General features: G+C 45.9%; 1 protein-coding gene across 5 annotated transcripts in view; it reads right to left on the reverse strand.

Moving 5' to 3' along the window:
• PISD (phosphatidylserine decarboxylase) overlaps positions 1-18,156 on the reverse strand; it is a 39,534-nt gene that overhangs the window by 8,903 nt on the left and 12,475 nt on the right. The window contains exons 1-4 of one of the 5 annotated variants that reach the window (XM_061602758.1): positions 8,737-8,915; positions 8,389-8,513; positions 4,798-4,983; positions 2,557-2,722 (exon numbers count right to left, since the gene is read on the reverse strand). In XM_061602758.1, coding sequence (XP_061458742.1) covers positions 2,557-2,722; positions 4,798-4,847 — 216 coding nt within the window. In that variant the 5' untranslated portion in view covers positions 4,848-4,983; positions 8,389-8,513; positions 8,737-8,915. Of the gene's footprint in view, positions 1-2,556; positions 2,723-4,612; positions 4,984-8,388; positions 8,575-8,736; positions 8,916-17,085; positions 17,262-18,156 lie in introns of those variants that run through there. The other 4 variants (XM_061602759.1, XM_061602756.1, XM_061602755.1 and 1 more) reach the window with 4 other exon arrangements.

The raw sequence follows: 18,156 nt of genomic DNA on the forward strand, positions 1-18,156 counted from the left end.
ACAGACTCAAGATTGCAACCAAAAATCAATGAACTGATTTACTGATACACAATGCTTCATTCAGAAAATATCCTTTAGACAGAAGAAAATATTATGACCTTTGAAAGAAGACACAGCAACATAAAGAAAAATCTATATAGCAATATAGTACTTAGAAAATAAAATGGATTAATAATAGCATTATAACTGCATTGACTAAGCAATCAGAGTAACTAGAATAAGAATCCTAGGCTTCTTATTTCCAACCCTGAATGAAGATTTAGCCTTTTTCTAACATTTTCCAGTATACTTAGTTGTTGAAGAGCATTTCAATGTTCCTTAGCATTTTAGAATAAAGTTCAGTTGTCTGAGAGCATGAGTGGCTCTGAACATCCTCTTACATTACCCATCAGGGACTGGACCAGATTTGTTCCATCTTTTACATCAACTTTATCACTTAGATTGGTGGACATACATAGAACTGTCGATTAAGGATGCCCGTTGTCTAACTAGGGGAAAGTGAACCTGGGACTTGAAGCTCTGCAGTACAATAGAGCCCCTGCTCTGCATGCAGAAGGTCCCTGGTGCAATCCTGGCAGCATCTCCTGATGGGAACGGGAATGTCCCCTGCCTGAAACCCTGGGGAGCCACTGCTGCCAGTCAGAGTACACAAAACACGGGCGGCTTCCCAAGGCCCCCAGTTTTTCTGACAATCCTGAGCTCACTGTGACACATTCCAGCATATTCTTTAAAACAATCCACTTGTGTATCTGCTCTAGCGGCCGTGACTATTCCCTTTAACATTGTATTAGGAATGAGGTTTTCTTTAACCTTAGAGCAGATCCACTCCATCACCCAAGAGGCCCCCAAGATCTCCTATTTAATTGCCACTGTGATTCAGCAAAACGTCCAAGCAGCTTCTACAGAGTTTTAATGTTTCTATTACTGACACCCATTTTGCTTTCTTGTGGCTGCTCTGACGTTTGCTGAGTGGGCAGTTCCTGAGGCCTAACGGGGCCCAGACTAACACTTGGCCACTCACCTGCCCCATGCACCCTCTTCTTTCAGCTAAGCGTCTGCTCTAGCAGTTGGAAACAATTAACAGCCACTCATTTGACAAAGCCAACATGACATGTTGCAGCAAACGGCCCGCCATTAAAACTGCTGGTAAGCCACGAAGGAGCAAGCAGTTCCTTGTCAACGGATCCTGTCCTTTGAGGCATCCCCACCACCACCCCTGGATCCACAGTTTTGTGTCAGACGCATGCAACAGGCTCACTTCAATGTGGAACGTGGATGATGTGCCCTGAGGACTGCTGCCTGCATGCAGGGAAAACAGACGCTCCGCTCCACAGGGAGTACCACCTTGCCCAGCGGGGGGCCTCTCTGGGAAATGGGGGCAAGGAGAGTATCAAGGGTGGTCACATGATTCAGTCATGCATACCTTTTTAAAAAATTGCTGAGTTTTTTTGTATCATTGATCATCGCTTTATACTGTTTTATGAACACTGCTTAGAGGGTTTTTTGAATACGCAGTTTATCATTTTTTCTAAATAAAATTACATTTTTTAAAATTGCTTTTAGTAGGAAACGTTGAAGGGCCAAATCTCTTTGACAGAGATCCAACCTGTGCATCGGGGGAGGGAAAAGAGGTTCCCTCAGCCTGCCTAACCGACCTCACAGGGTAGCTGTGATGATAAAATCAGAGGGAACCCATCCACACTGGCCTGAGCTCTTGGGAGGACGGGCGTGAGGTTCACAACCATGCCTGCCTGCTCCCAATACCCTCTGGAGCTACTTGAAATGGAGGTAGAATGAAAGAATAAAGTTGGCTTGAATATAAAAACTGTTGGATAGTACAGGCAGTGACAATAGTCATTGTGAAGATCACGCTAATTGTTTTTCAGCTAATCCTTCTTCTTAGCATCCCTACTCCCAAATTTGAAAAGGGGGAAAAATGAAATGGCTGTGAAGGGACACTCCTGCCCAGCAGTAGCTTGATCCTACACAACTGTATTCAAAATAATGATACAACATGCTTGTAACAGCAGTAGGACTCGGGCACAAATAGCACGTTTTTAAAACACCAATATTGTTCAAGTGGAGGGTGTCCTTTGTTAGAATACACAGCCAGAGAGCGTCAGGGCACAGACCTGTTGCATGAAGGGATGCACAGTGTGCCTGCAATCTAAATCTCCCAAAACATCAAGGTGCCCAACCAGGATCAAACCTCCTCCACCTTCACATCACAAGATAGGCACCCTGGCTTTCCTCAGCCCCCAACATTCTTGCCCTCCTCTCTCTCTCTCTCTCTCTCTCTCATAGCTGAATCCACACATAACTTCCTCTCGTGAGCAGTCAGTCAGTTTTCAGGCTAGCATGTGAAATTGTCCACTAACAGGAAAATCTTTGCCAAGCACAGAAGCTTCACTACAGACAACACAAGATGCTAGCGAAGAGAACGAGAAAGGGGGGGGGGTTCCATATGCCAGCTCTGCTTCAGCCTCTTCCCTCTGCTAACAGCCCCCCCTCCAAATAAGGCATCACAGAGCATAGTACAAACCTGCAAGCACTTACCCTGCTCATAGGCCTCCATCTCACTCTGGTCAAAGGTTTAAGAGCACCAAAAGGCAGAAGGTAATAGAGAATAGTCAGAGGCCAAGAACGGAGTTTCAGAGCAGGCCTAGACATACAGCTCAGCTGGCCCAACCTCCGCCTCAAGGCCAGCTGGGGAAATTGCAACCTGTAGGATCACACACACACACAAGACGGTCAGCCAACTGGACCTCAGGTACGGCTGGCTCACAAAAGGCAACACCTGGCCAGTCAGAAGCACCTCTGGGGACACAGGTGCTTCCTACCTACCTACCTCGCCCCACCCTTGCTCTTTCCTAAAATAAATCGTTGCAAAAAAAACCCAGAACCAAGTGCAAAATTAACAGGGCCCAGCAGCACACTTGCCACTCAGCAGTTGTTTTAGAAGGGAAGCAAGACTATCTTTAGGCTGCAGCTGACCTGTCTAGTCCACATTGTACTTCTGAGCACCACTCAATAAAAGGCTTCTCCCACAATCCACTGGACAGCAAGCAAGTGTTGATTTGGAAAGATAATAGAAACCTGTCCAAAACACAACTTGTGAGGACGTGAAAATTGTCTGCAGTGAAAGAGCTGGAATGGAGGACAGCAGAGGGCATTGACATCCTGATAAGGGAAGGCTACATTTCCACACACACTGCTGCAGGATGAGTCCAACATGGCCCTCATTAAGAACCGGTATTTCTGTGGGCCTTGCAGGTCATCCTTCCCTAACTACTCCTATGGGGGGAAAGGACCCCGGTGCAGGAGTGTGCCTGCTTTGAGGCCCTGTGGAAACCTCCCCAGGCATGTCCTGGTGAGGAGCTACAGCAGAAGCTGCTAGTCCTGGGGCAACCAGACAGTCAGCATGTCCTGCAATGTGCCGGGGCTGGGATCCTACCACAACAGCAGCACTGCCTTAAACCAGGAAAATGCTGGATTCCAATCCACCCTTAGAATCCAGAGGGACTGAAAGATCTCACCTAAAGCAGAACACCACCTGCTGCTTAGCGCTCCAGGATCACGCCACTCCAGAGTTCTTCAAGAGCTCTATGCATCTTGCTGTGGGACTGAGGCCAGATGAACCTCACACCGGTCAAAAACAAAAAAATGCCACTAAGACAAAATCACCACCACCATCATCCGGTTTCTGTTTTGATTATCCTTTCTCGATAGGTAGTTCTCCTCCCTACTTTTCTTTCCCCATTTTGGAACCACACCCATACAAATTTCCACTTGGCTGCGGACACACACATTTCAATCCCCTCTCAGCCTAAAAGCGATCACTTACTGAGTAGGCCTGCTTCCTTCCCCACATGTGGCCCATGTAGGGCTGTGCCTATATGCAAAGGCCACCTGTACGAGGACCCATTCCTGCCTTCCGAGGAAGAAGGGGCAAGGGAACCTTCGGGATGCTCACATTAATGCATTCTGGCCAGGATCTGGACCAAGAGTCAAAGCCAGGGGAGACATGAGTGCTTTGGGGTACTGAAGAGCTTCCTAAAGACTCGAGCAATCACACACACACACACACACACACACACACACACGGAGCAGCCATGTTTCAGCAGGGCCAAGGGGGGCAGTAAGGCAAAGTTTGCCATTCCTCAAGGGGAAGGGGGATCTATTCATGGGGCCTCCTGGATGCTGCCACAGGGGGCATTTCCAAGAGCTCAGAGGAGAGGACGCCTCTCTTGCCTTCTTCTTTCTCCATCTCCCCCCTTTCACTGCAGACAATCGCGGGCCAATCCCTGCAGAGCTGCAGCTAACTGTAAAAAGCATCCTTGCTTGCCGCCTCATGGCCTTGTTTCCTAAGGATTCTTGCCCCCCCCCGCTACATTCCTCTCTTGCACCACTCCTCAAAAAGGCCTGAGAGGGGAGGGAGGGATCCTGGCTACAATGCAACACTCCTTTCCCGTGCCAATCAAGTGCATAGCAAGAGAGCCTGGGAGTACAGTGAGCCAGACAAAGGCTTTGCAGGCAGCTGCCACTCTTCCTGCCTCCCTGCCTCCCTCCTTCCAGCACCTTCTTACAAAGCAAAACATATGCTAGACAGTACCTGAAACGGGCTCTCCTATTTGGGGTGCCCCCACCTGGGCCTGGATTTTCCAGCTGCGGGTGATGCTCCCCAGCACAGCTGCCGCTGCCACCATTCCCTGAGCGCAGCCTCCGGACATGAATTTTAACTTTGCGGAGGTTGCCACAAGAAGGAGGAGGATTAGATAAAGCTTTGCAGCATCTCACCATTTCCCTGAGTGTAGCTCTGGTCCCTGCAGGGCGCTTGACTGACACATTGTCTGTCCTCTCTCTCTCTCTCTTCCCCCTCACTCACTTCGGCAAAAGAGGAAAGATGCGATGATGTCACAGCTCTGGCGGTCTTGCCTCCTCCGATCTGCCCCTGCCTCTCTTGCCCTCTTAGGACGGGCTCAGCTATTGCAAACAGACAAGGGTTGTTGTGTCGCAGCCGTTAGACATCCTCCTGCAGAGACAAGCCCAGCCTTCCCCCCACACAAGCCCTGCTCTGTGAGGCACAGCTTCAGCCAGGAGTTGCCACTGGAGCGAGGCTCCGCCAACAAAGAATCTGCAGCCACTGGGTACTGATGCACTATTTTCAGATGTGCAGCCCCTCAGATCTTTCCCAGGAGCCAGGCTGAATGCAAGCGAGCAGGCAGGGAGGAGGGGAGGGAGGAAAGAGGAGAGAAGAGAACGGGGGGGGGGGGGAGGCAATCCCAGCTTTGACTCTGCAGTGCAGTATCGCCAGCTCCCTCCGTTCTGGGCCGCTGAGCTGTAGGTCTGCATGCAGCACTCATGTTGCCAGAGAAACCTCTTCTCCTTCCCACCTTGCCCAGCCAAGGCACAGCGGCACGCAAAGAGAGAGGGAGCCATTTCCCACCCCAGACAACAGGAATGGCCGTCGCTGAGCCTGGGGAAGGCCAGCTCTCACTTCCCAGGGACAGCTAGGAACCAGTGGCGGCTACGGAAGTAATTCCTCTCTGCCTTAATAGGCAGAGAAGACAAAAACTTAAGCAGATGGTTTTTAACGCATCCAAGAGCCACAGATTTATGAATATTCTCCAGTGCAAATGGTTCTTCCTCTCATTGCCCAAACACCTCAAGGCCCTGGACTACCAAGGTAATGTTAGAGTCCTGTTGACTGGACCTGGGCAGTAAGAGAACAACAGTGTCCATTTAGAGGGCCAGAGGCAGAGACCAGAAGAAACCTGCCTTCGATTGGACTTCACTCTCAAAGTAACAGCAAAGCAATGTAGAGTTGTTTAGTCAAGAAACAATATTTGGTAAGAAAACTGTTGACTTTGTTACTGGTCTCCCAACACTGCCAGGAATGCAGAAGTATTGGCTTGCTTTGGAGAGGAAGTCCGTCTGGAAGCAACCCTTCTTGTTTTAGTAATGGCCACAAATATTCCCTATTTCATAAAGTCATCCAACATGTATACCTGAACACAGTCCACGATTTCAGTGAAGCTTATTTCCACATTAAGATGCTTTTGGAGGTCACTGATTCATAGGGTTGCCATAAGTCGTGATCGACTTGAAGGCACATAACAACAACAAATCATCAGCATCACATTCAAAGATTGTCGTCGCTGGACAAAACTAATGGCACTAATTCCTCTTGCACAAGCCTCGTTGAAGTGGATGCGAGTTACACAAGTACCTGCATCTCCTAAGGGCTCCCTCTGCTTTACCTCCTGTCCTAAGCCATTAATTAAGACCCAGTCCATTAACCAAGAATTAAGTCTTCATATTTTTAAAACAGTGATACAAAGGCCTGCTCTCTGAAACAAATCACAATAGTATCTGTATGCACATACCTTCCCCCTCCCTTCACCAGCTCTCTTGAGCTGCCTTTAGTGACTTGGTGCCCTCTAGGTGTTTTGGACTACAAGTCCCATCAGCCCCAGCATCATATGGCTGTGCTGGCTGGGGCTGATGGAACCCCTGGATAGCAGTTGCCAATCAGTGCACTGAGCTGGGTGGACAAAAAAGCTGAACTGGTTATAAGGCAGCTTCCTCTCCAGCATTGCCACAGCCAATGCAATGAAATGCTCCTCCAAGCTCTGCAGGTATTATGATGTTTCTATCTCTGTTACAACACTCTGAAAGGAGTTTGTTTCCATATGAAAACCATCGAAATCACACTGGGAAACAACAAGGATCACTTTCACTTATTTCATCAGCACCCCCTTCACTCCGGAAAAGCCACCCTCCTATTTATTAACATCACATTAAACAGATGTGATTATAACACACATTAATGTTATTGTAACAGCAGAGTGTGCGTGTTTCGTTCTAGATACACTCATCTCTGTGTAGTATTGTAGACAGCAGTTTACATTATGTCTAATCAATGTTTAAGAAGAAAGTAAATTAATAAGTGTGCTCAAGGGAATAAAAAGCTTCCCGAAACTCACATCTTTGCATGCAGACTGCCAGGAAATGTAAGCCCTGTCTCAGCCTCTAATGAACAGAGCAACCTTCCCCAGCCTGGTGCCCTCCAGCCCCAGACGGCACAGCGGTGCTCCTATCAGCCCTGGAATCCTATGGCCCTGCTGGCGACAGCTGATGGGGGATGTTGTTTATTGATTGATTGATTGATTGACTGTATTCATATACCGTCCCATAGCCGAAGCTCTCTGGGCGGTTTACAGTAACTAAAAACATTAAAAACAAATATACAAATTTAAAACACATATTTTAAAAACAATTTAAAACACAATTTAAACATTTAAAACAAATTAACATCTGGAGGGCACCAGGTTAGGGATGGCTGCCACAGAGCATCACCTGCCAACACGAGGCCGGCGTATAAGGCCAATACAGCATGGCAGACAAACTGGATCAAAGCTACAGTAGCCTCGGTCAAATGCAGGTAATTGGTTAAAACTTTTCCAGGCTAGATGTAAAGTGTCACTGGGGTATAACTGCAGAATTCTGGACTGTAATCCTCATTTCTTTCTCAAAAGCCCACAGAAAGTAACGTCTCACATTTAGACAAGTGAGAGAGAAATTAAGATCTGCCTCAGCATGAAATCTGTTTGGTCACAATTTACTAAATACCCTTTCCTCATCCTCTTGTGAGAGTGCAGCCCCAGAACAGAGTCTCAGCCCAGAACTCTCCCTTAACAAAGCACCAATTGCCCCTTCAGGATGAGAACTCTTAAGGATGTCCCACCTCTGTTGTGAAAACACAGAGCTTCCTTTCCCACAAACCCCAGAATGAGCTGCGTGCTTCTTTAAGAGGAGGAGGAGGTGGCAAGTGAGGAAGACTTAACGGAGAGAGTGAGGAAGGAGGGGCAATACTTCTCATGATGATCACACGCTGCCGACTAAGCACCAGTTGCTGCATCCCAGCTCTGCCCCAGCATATGCAGGACACCAGCAGGGGGGCTGGGAAGCAGCTGAGGTGTCATTACTTCTCTCACAAACTTCCCAAAATATTTTCGGCTGTGGCTCTTCAGAAAGAAAGCCCTCTAAGCTTGAAAGAGTAGCAACGGCAAAAGCACTGAACTGGCTCAGAAACCAATGAACTTTTTGTAAGCAACAGTTTAAAGAGCATCATGCTTTGGGACATATTTCTGAACGGCATCATCAGTGATCCTGAACTAAGAAATATATTTGGAACTCAGGGGGAAAAACACACTAGAGGATGTTTTTCAGGGCTACAACCCCACTACAAAAGAAGCCCCATTAAAAAAGGGAACCCTCAAAACTACCTCCATCTAAATTAAATTTTTATTCACACAACAAAACTCTGTACTGAGGAAAAACAGTAGAAACCAAAAGGGTCTAGATCATGCTGATATATTTAGCTACCCGATCTCCAGAGGGCCCCCAAGCACTCTCGCAAGGGCAAAGGGTTGGCTCTGTCGGCTGGGACGGCAACGGCGTCTCTCAAACTTTGCGTCCGCCTGATGTGGATGTCACTGATTCTTCAGTGCCTGCACAGAGATACAGAAACAGGCACAACTCCAGCTACAGCCGTTACTCCGGCCCCTTTTATAAACCACTGTAGGAAGTGGGGGGGGGAGACACAAGCCCCTCCTTCTGTGCACAAAGTTCCTCTTTCACTGCTTCCAAGCTCAGGCGACTGGTGCAATAATTCTCCAGCTTCCGGACAAAGGGAACAATGTGCCCACCCCACCATCACTTCCCAGATCTTACCATCAGGCTATCTCTAATGCATTTCCAGCAAACCTATTTAAACCAGCAGCTCACGGTTTACAGGTTAAAGTTATCAACCAGCCACAGAAAAGAGCTCTTGCTGTTGTATGAACTGATGCCAGATACCAAATACACGCTTCTTCTCCAAACCAGCACAGAAAGCCCTTCAAGGACGGACAGATGGTGCAAGTCTCTGCCCCATAACTAGAAGAAGCCGGAAGGGAGGGCAACAGTGGCGGCACCACTCACAGGAAGGGAATTCTGCTACATCTGTACAGCAACTTTGTATACTGCTCTTTCACAGTCACTGAATGTATTTTATTGTTACAGCTTTTTATTTTGGTTTGTCATAAGCTGCCTTGTATCTTCTGCCTTGCAGATAGAAGCAGAACAGAACATTTTATTATAAACAGATAAACTACTTAGAGGTTTGCTTCATTGGGTATATAAATCTTGTTAAATGAAATTAAATAAAATCAATCAAGTTAAAATGAGCCAAACTGTGACAAACTTGACATAACTAAATATTCTCCCCTCATCTATATTTTGTAGTAATATCTATCCCACTGTGTTCCACGCCCGTTGCTCTTTGCAACCTGTCCATTTAAGGAGGAAACGAGGAAGCTGACTTTATACCGAGTCAGACCAGTGGTCCATGTAGCTCAGTATTGTCTACACTGACTGGCAGTGGCTCTCCAGTGTTTCAGTTGGGGACATTCCCAGCCCTGCCACAAGATGCCAGGGATGGACCCCAGGCTTTTCTGCAAGCAAAGCAAATACCCTTAACCACCGCTGAGTTACAGCCTTTTCCAAATAGGAGCCTGCCTTATGCAGAGTCAGGCCAATTGGTCCACACAATTTGCAGGGAGTATCAGAGAGGTTGCATTTCAAATAATGACTTTCCCAGCCAGGCTTTCAATCCAGGAGGAACCCTGCTACTTTTCGCGAGTGCACTCCCTCCCAGCAACAATTCTCTTGCAATTCCCTTGCAAGTGCTCCCCCTCTCCCCACAGAGGGATTCAGCAAACATGGTATTGGGAATAGTATATGTCTGCCAATAAAACACCTAGTCGTTCCACTCGAAACCATCCCTGCCCAGGCGCCTGCTCCAAATTCCTTCACTATGCCAAGCAGTATCACCAGTTGAACAGAGCAGGGCCTTTGATGTATAAGCCAAAAGCTAAACAAACAGATAAATAAATAAATAAAGATTCTCCCCAAGAAGGTTCACACACCTTAATTTCTCTGGGGGACTGACCATGGATTTTAAACCTTTGGGATTCTTCTTCTCTCTCTACCTGCTAAATAATTATTTGCTCAAAAATGACTCAGAAGGTACAGAGTCAAAGCCACGTGGCTCATGTGGAATAAATAACTGCAGCCAGAATTTGAAAGGAGGTGGGGTTTTTTTTCATTTCAAACTATGTAGTTTCCTGAACAATAATTTCCTTATTTACATATTTATCTCTAGCTTTTCTCCCACTCAAGGTAGCTATCATCAAATAATTCTATACAGATAGCACGTAGCTGTTATAAGGGTTTAACAAACAATATTATGATAAATAAAATTCTTTAGCTAACACTGCATCAGCTGAAATAGCTGAAGTACAAGTTATATTCCAAAACCTTAGATGATCCAGGCAAACAATAGTCAAATTTATACTGTCATCTTAAATTGCCATGAAAATGATAATCTCAATGAACTAATCACCTCTTCCAAAATGTCTTAAAACTGTCAGATCTGGCGTTACAGGCAATGGCATCTATCTGGCCATGTGGGTTTTCCAGAAAAGTTTGAACTGGAAAACTCAAATTTCCATCAAGAAATGTTCAGTCTTTGCTGGAAAAAAGTTTGTTTGCCCTAAAACAGGGGCAGCCAACATGGTGCCCTCCAGATGTTGCCAGATACAACAGATACGGGGGTGGGTCAGTTTTTAATGTTGTTTAGTTTAATGTTGTTTAATTTTAATTATTGTATTTTGGGTTTTATATTGTATTCAGTCGGCCAGATAGGCGACTCACAAATAAAATTTTATTATTATTATTATTATTGTAACCATTCCCATCATCCCTGAGCCACTGGCCATGCTCGGTGCTGGGGCTGCTGGGAGCTGGAGTCCAACAACATCCGGAGGCACCGTGTTGGCTGCCTCAGCCTTGGAGAGTGATCTGTGTATACTTAAGGTGTATTGAGTAAACAAGCCCAAAAACTTTGAAACTGTCAAGCTTGCATAATATGTATTTGCAATTGACATCCATTCAATGTTACTTATAAAAGGATATGTTTCCACTGAAAAATAAAACACTGGAAAAAATCATTTTTGAAATGTTTTCTGCCTCACATCACTGCATCTATCTATAGTACTGTTTTATGGTATTTTTATATTCTACTTTATTTCTATGTAGGCTGCAAAGAGATTTTTCAGTTATGAGGAAGCAATGCTTGTAACATCTGTCACAGCATTTTCAAGCATTCAAAGCACTTGACATTGATTCTCTAGCTGTGACCTTTACAACAACCCTGTAAGGAAAGCCAGTATTGTTACCTGCCCCCATGTTGTCACTCATTTTAATTATACTGCTGAGGCAACTAGGCTGAGGCATGTTGCATCTCATTCTGTACAGCCAGCAGGCTCAAGCTCAGGAAAGGGGTCACCCTCTGGGCTTTCCCACTGGTCATTTTCTGAATCAGCATCTCCAACGGCAGAAGGTATCGCCCTACAAGCGAGCCCACGACTGCACTCTGTGCCCTCTGAGTAGAGAGGGACAGGGCATCAGAACGGATTGCTCGTCACACACGCCACTCCCCTCAGCCAATAAAGCCAATGGAGGCGAAGTTGCTGGGAACTTGGCCTTTCGCAGACAGTTGTGTCAGGTGCCAGGATACAGCCTGTAAAACAAAGTGTCCTCTCCAGAGCTGTGGAGGGTTAAGCTACGCTGACATGCCAGGCCGCCCGCCGCGTGTTCAGTGTCAGATGTCACTATGAACCGTCAGCTACTCTAAGCCCAAACAGCACAGTCTTATTGGCAGTTTACATTTAAATGAAAATACAACAGGGGGAAGGGGGAACAAGAAGCACAGCACATCACCCCCCTCTCAGGGCCTACGATGTTCAGTGCCTGAGGGAAGTCTCATGCTCTGCCCCCAGGAGAGCCAAGTGACAGAGGTGCACTTATGCAAGGAAGCTTGTCCGGTATTTCACTCCTTATTTGCTCATGCATTATTGATCTTTTGCTTTTATGCAATATTTTATCTGACTAAGTTTATCCTCTTGTTTCTTTATATAAATCTGTCGTTTAGATTTTTCTTGTTTTTAACAATTAGCCACTCTGAAAGGCAGTTGTCTGAAGAAGGGGGATAGAAATCCTCTTAATTAACTGAATAATAGGGAGTGTAATTTTGCTGACGTTGTTCCATTTGTATTCTTCCTTTCCACCAAATGGTACTCAAGGCAGCTAACCAAAATTGGGGTGGGGGTACAGCAATCTTATGCAGAATCCCTCCAGTTTGTTCCTTGCATAGAGAGCCATTTGGAAATGCAATGGCACAAAGTTGCCCACAAGAATGGAGAAGCTGCTCTTCATTGTTTTATAAAAAGAGGGGGGAGAAGAGCTTTTCACACACCAAATGAAAAACTAAGAGACAGCTCAAGGCAAAAAGCTGCTTTCGTCTCACCAAGTGTACACAAGCATGTTCTTTGGTCAAGGCTTCCTTATGTAAATCAGTGTGGCAAGAAGGCTGAGCTGTTTTTGGACAAAAGGCTTCTCCTCCTCCTCCTTCTCCCAAAGGACGTCTAACCCCTTCGGACACACAGCTAGTGGCCCCACTCAGGAAATGCTCTTCGGATTCTGCCTCCTGGCCATACATGGCAACAGTTCTACCCAACCAGAGACAGCTGCATGCATCTAATTCAATAAATGAATTAAGCAAGTGAATCTCACCTTGTGTGCTCACAGTGAGATCCCAGGCAGCTTGGCCAATGGTCAGAGACTAATGTAATTGTAGCCCAACAACATCTGGAAGGGTGCACACTCTCCTTCACAGCCGTAAAGCAAGGCTGGTGCCTAACCACTTAATGCTGACACCTGGGAGAATCAAGTATTTTTCCATAAATGCAAGTTCAGGGGTTCACAAACCAGTTTTGATCCAGACCAGCAATGGAGGCTCCACTAACTGGATGAGCTGAAGGTACACAACATATTTTTATTTGATGAAACTGACATCAAGAACCAGTACCACGGCAGTCTTTGCCTTCTTCCTGCTATAACTGAGAGTGTTGCTCTGAGAAATTTGCCTCTTCCATGCACTCCCAGTCTGCATACCCACTTGCCCCTTTGCAGCAGGCAGACATGCAATTTAAAATTTAAAAGGACAGACTCTTCCCACCTATGCAAAAGGGCCAGTTCCGTGGACTGGAAACTTGAAACTATGGGCTATTACACACACAGGCACACGCACACACCAGGAATCCATTCCTGTCCTGGTAACAGGCAGCTACATAACTGAGTACCAACTCTGTGATTAGTCCTTTCCTCATCATTTTATTCATTACTATGACCCATGAAGAAAGGGGAAGGTCTCAGCAGTTTGTGACCAAGAATGCGAATACGAATACATAAACACAGGGAAAAAACTTTCAAACTCACAAGTCAGCAAAAATAGACTCCAGCTTCTCATGAAAGGAACAATCAAGCTATTATATGTTTTTGAAGCTCTTATTGTTGTTAACAAACTGTTTGCAGCAAGACAGATTCCCCTGCTCCCAATCTACTTTTAATTTGTCAGCCCATGTTTCAAACTGGGAACATCCATTGGTGCATAAGGATTCTACAAATGGCAAAGTAATTGGGCTAAATTGTATCTACCTTACTTAGAGAGCTGCTTTTCTGTTTGGAGTCCCTGAAGTAACTCTCAAAGGATTTCACTGTTAATCATGCTAAAACCAAGGCATTCTCAATAGGTGGGTGGAAGCGGCTGCTTTGATAGGCAACCCCAAAAACTTCCCAGACCTCTCGAATTTCACTATGGGCTAATGGTTACCAAATTTCTGATAGATGAGACACATTTTTCTGAATTAAATTGGAGGCACGCTTGCACTTCACAAACTGAAGCTCTAGTATGTGGGAATAAGCATTACCTGCCCTCAGAGGTTTCCTCACAAATCACCAATCCAGGTGTGCGTTCTGATTGGGAGGAGGCAAGGCACAGAACTGTGACACAGGCAGAGAAACAACAGGATGCCTCCTCCAAGGCTGGACCTTTCTGCAGTGCCTGTGCATCGCAGTGATGGAATGATCCAGTCACAGAAGGATTACCAGACCTTCCGTGGAGGTCAACAGGAATGAGGCCAGGGTCAAACAGTGAATCACACAGAGAAGCAACAAGCAGCCTATTCTGTGGGTGGTACTTTGGGTTCACAGGAACCTTGAATCATGCCATTTCTCATAGTACGCATGGAATTCTCCCTCTGCACACATCAATTAATTGCATCCTGACAGGCTCAGAAAGCAGACTGCTTGCATCCTCTGGTGTCTCTTTCCTGGGGTGCCTCCCAAGCATGAGAGAAAGAGAACTGCCAGCTAAGCTGTAGACTTGTCAGTAGACACTGCACTGCAAGCTCTTAGCACTTGATCTCACCCTGAGTTACTGATTTCTCGGCAGGAAGACACTGGCAAAAGGAGCATTATGCCCTGCATTTTTGACACCCCTGCAAGAGTAGGAGAACGGTGGATGTAAAAGAGTACAGATTGGGTACTAGCAGTTGTTAAAGCAGAAGGGATGAGCTACATCCTTATACCGTGGAATCAACAAGAATTGTATCCAACTAAATTCTATTCAGAGTAGACCCATTGAAATCAATGGACCTTATTTAGTCATGTCCTTTAATTTCAACAGGTCTACTCTGAATAGGCCTAACATACAACCCATACAGAGGACAAGAGAAACATCCCTCAGTACCAACAGAACCAGTTGTTCTGCCCAAGGAGTCTACTACAGGATACTCAAGTCAGAGGTGATACCAGACCAGCGGGAACAGAGCCACAGCTCAGACCTTCCACCAGCATCCGCAGAGACCTGGCTGAAAACACGCAGACCAAGAATGGCTGGGGTGTTAAACAGCCCGTTAAATGTGACTGTGTGATGAGTTAGTGGTAAAGGACAGACCCCCCAATGAAGAGCCACGTGCCAGCAACCTCTGGCTCCACATCTCTCCTTTGTTCTCGGTCTGTGCAAATGCATGCATGCATGAGTGAATGAAAAGGTCTGTGAGCTGCTCTGCCTTGCTTGCTGCAAGACAGTTCTACCTCCAAGCTTTGTTTCTAATATAAAGGGAGCTCTCTCTGAGGAGTGATGACGTGAGAGGAAACCCTTTTAGGGCATGAAGCCTAGGTGAGTGCTCTGCCCCTGCAATTCACTGCAGGCAAAGAAGAAACATTCCACTTTTAAGACCAGCCAAACAACATTCTCTGAAAATGGTGGTGGTGTCAGCATGCAGAACTGCCTGATGCTCATTTGCCAAGTGCTGGTGAGGGCCTGCCTGTCCCCTCCAACTTGGTGGAGGAAGTACAGGAAGGCCCGGAATTCCACTTTCCCTCCAGACCAAGAGATCTCAAAGCAGTTTAGTAAAAATAAATAAATCGTATCATTACAAATCAAGAACACAATTAAGATAGCAATCAAACACCTCCAGCATCAGTACCAATAATAAAGCCATCAAATATAAACAATATAAATAATAAAACCACAAAATCAGTACTATAAAGCAAAACAAACTCAAGACTCAGCTGGGGCGCATGCCAAGAGCCACATGCTATGGCCACTGGTCAAAGAAGGGGCCGTGTTTCCATGCCTCGATACATGCAAAAGCAGTACTTCCAACTGAACTGTAAGGAGTGATAACCTGCTTGGGGCTAGCCCTCTTTTAGTGTCCTTTCCAGTCTTACAACTTTTAATGAGACTGCATTGGATCAGACACAAATGTTTATTTTTCATATATTTCTGTCCCGCTCTTCAACCTTGGAAAGCAGCTCAGAATTCAAGAAAATTTAAAAACAATAAAAACAACAGAACAAATAAAAGATTATGAAAATCAATTCAGCATCCTGTATCTATACTAAGGGGTTTAGGAGAGGAAGGAGGGCCATGTGACATATTCAGAAGGGGACATCAAAAGACCCGGCGATGGATGTTTCTATGGAACAGGCCCAAATCAACAACAGTTTGATTGTCAGTTTTTTCCCATTTATCTCCAACCACCTTAAGGACTGAAGAGAGGTGTGTTTTCTTAAAAAACAGACTGAGTGAAAACCAATTACCACATAAATGGGGATTCCCAATTAAAACAACTGTGGAATAATTAGCAACAGTAATTAGGGTGGTACGTTACTGAGTGGCTCAGCCTCTCCACCATTTTAAGCGTGCCGCAGCAGCTTGATTCTAGCCATCTCTGTTGGGTCTGGGAAGGCAAACTACGCCGAGGCTTGAGGAACTAGGACAAGGTCATCCGTAAGCACCTGCAGCACAAGTGACTTTTGCTGGTTGTGCACAGAGACATGAGAACTCCAGACAATCCCTGCCTAGTTCCTAATGCAATCAAGCCATGCAAAGTGCACCCATTTAGCTGGCCACCTTAGAGCAGGAATGAAGGAAAGCTCCATACTGGAAGCACTGCAGTCACCAGCAAACACATTAGCATCCATCATCAAGGTTAGAGGCCCACACAAAGAATCCCTTTTTTGCACTCATCACCCATGGTAGGTCCCTACTACTTTAGACACCGTCTCCTTCTCTGATCCAGGAAAAGCCCTCGTTCACATTGACCAGAAGTGGCTCCCCGGGGTTTCATACTGGTGTCTTTCTCAACCTACCTGGAGTTGTGGGAGATTGAAGCTGGGGCCTTCTGCATTCAGAGTAGGTGCTCTACCACAGAGCAGTACAGCCGTTCCCCCATTATTACTATCATCACTATTAGGGCTATTACTACAGGTAACGTGTCAACATGCCACTAGTCATGACATCCCCAGGGAGCAAGATAAAATGTGAAAGGTGGGTCCAATGGCCCAATACTTATGCATGTATGTTGGTGTTCTGCCCTTCTTCCAAGCAACTCAGAGGAGTTCTTAAGCCTCCCAGCCACCCTGGGCTGTCATTTCTGTGACTTGCCCGGAGCCACCCAGCCAGCTTCAGAGCTGAGCAGGGATTTCAACCTGGGTTTCTCACACCCAAAACATGACCCTTTAGCCACTTCACCACATCATTTGTTTCATTTTACATTTGGCTAGCTGATGCAGTTTTATAAGGGAAGGTGTGAAGTTAAAGAACATGGCATAAAAACTTCAACAACTTACCTCCCAATCATTTGCAATTTTGGGGGGTACCTCTTCACCCAATTTTCCAAGCTGCTTCTCCTTATTCTTCTCATATTGTCTGTACCCCGCATAACCTCCGCCTGTAGCCACCAAAAGGTGCAGCGGACGTAAGCGCAATACACTCCTTACTGGTGCAGTGTGCAGCTTTCGCTGACCTGCAACAAAAGGAGATAGCACGTTTTAGGAAATCAAGCAGGCAACAAGTGACAAGGCAAAGAAAGGAGGCAGAGGCTGCATAGGGAACCTGGCATCTCCATGTCTGCCCCGAGAGACGTATCGGCATTGTTACAACTGGCTTGCTGCTGATTCAAACATTAATGGTCACTTCCTAGACAAGTTGATTCCCAGTTCACAGCTTCTGTTCTCAAACACAGAGCACTTTGGAACAGAACCCACACTGAAGCCAAACAATCAGGGATGCCAAAGGATTTAGAAACAGTTTCACCGCAATCAGACCTATATTATGCATCCAATCTAGTCTGAGAAAAAATAGAGAAGCCCCTGGGTAGTGTTCCCATTATTCAGGCAACTACCCTTCCCCAACAGGCCCACTCAAGGCCTTCATTCAAGGTACACAGGAACAGACTGGCATTTGGGTTTTTCATGGTTTTGCTCTGTTGAATTAAGTTGCTTTTAAATACAGTATTGTATGATGTAGCATAGAGTCCACAAGACAGAGCTAGGAAAAAAAGACATCCCTAGTTCAAATCTTGTCTTTGCCATAAATTCACTCGGTGCCTTAGGCAAGCCACTCCTCCCTCTCTCTGCAAATATTTATGCTTTTTAAAATTATTTTTGTAAATCACACACTGATACAGAAATGGGGAGATGCAAACTTAAGAATGATAAAATTAGAAACTGAGAGAAACCAAAATTGACAGATTCATTCATCGTTCTTGGGGGTGTTGAGGTTCCTATGGAAACCACATTGGGGACTGCAGATCTAATGCAGGGCTACTTTGCACGTCCATACAAATCTGTGCAGAGTAACAGCTGACAAAATTCAATGGACAGACAACTTTCAGACGTGCTTCTGACCTTTCTGACATC

The sequence above is a fragment of the Rhineura floridana genome, chromosome 19 (assembly GCF_030035675.1).
Source record: "Rhineura floridana isolate rRhiFlo1 chromosome 19, rRhiFlo1.hap2, whole genome shotgun sequence".
In the NCBI taxonomy this organism is placed as follows: domain Eukaryota; kingdom Metazoa; phylum Chordata; class Lepidosauria; order Squamata; family Rhineuridae; genus Rhineura; species Rhineura floridana.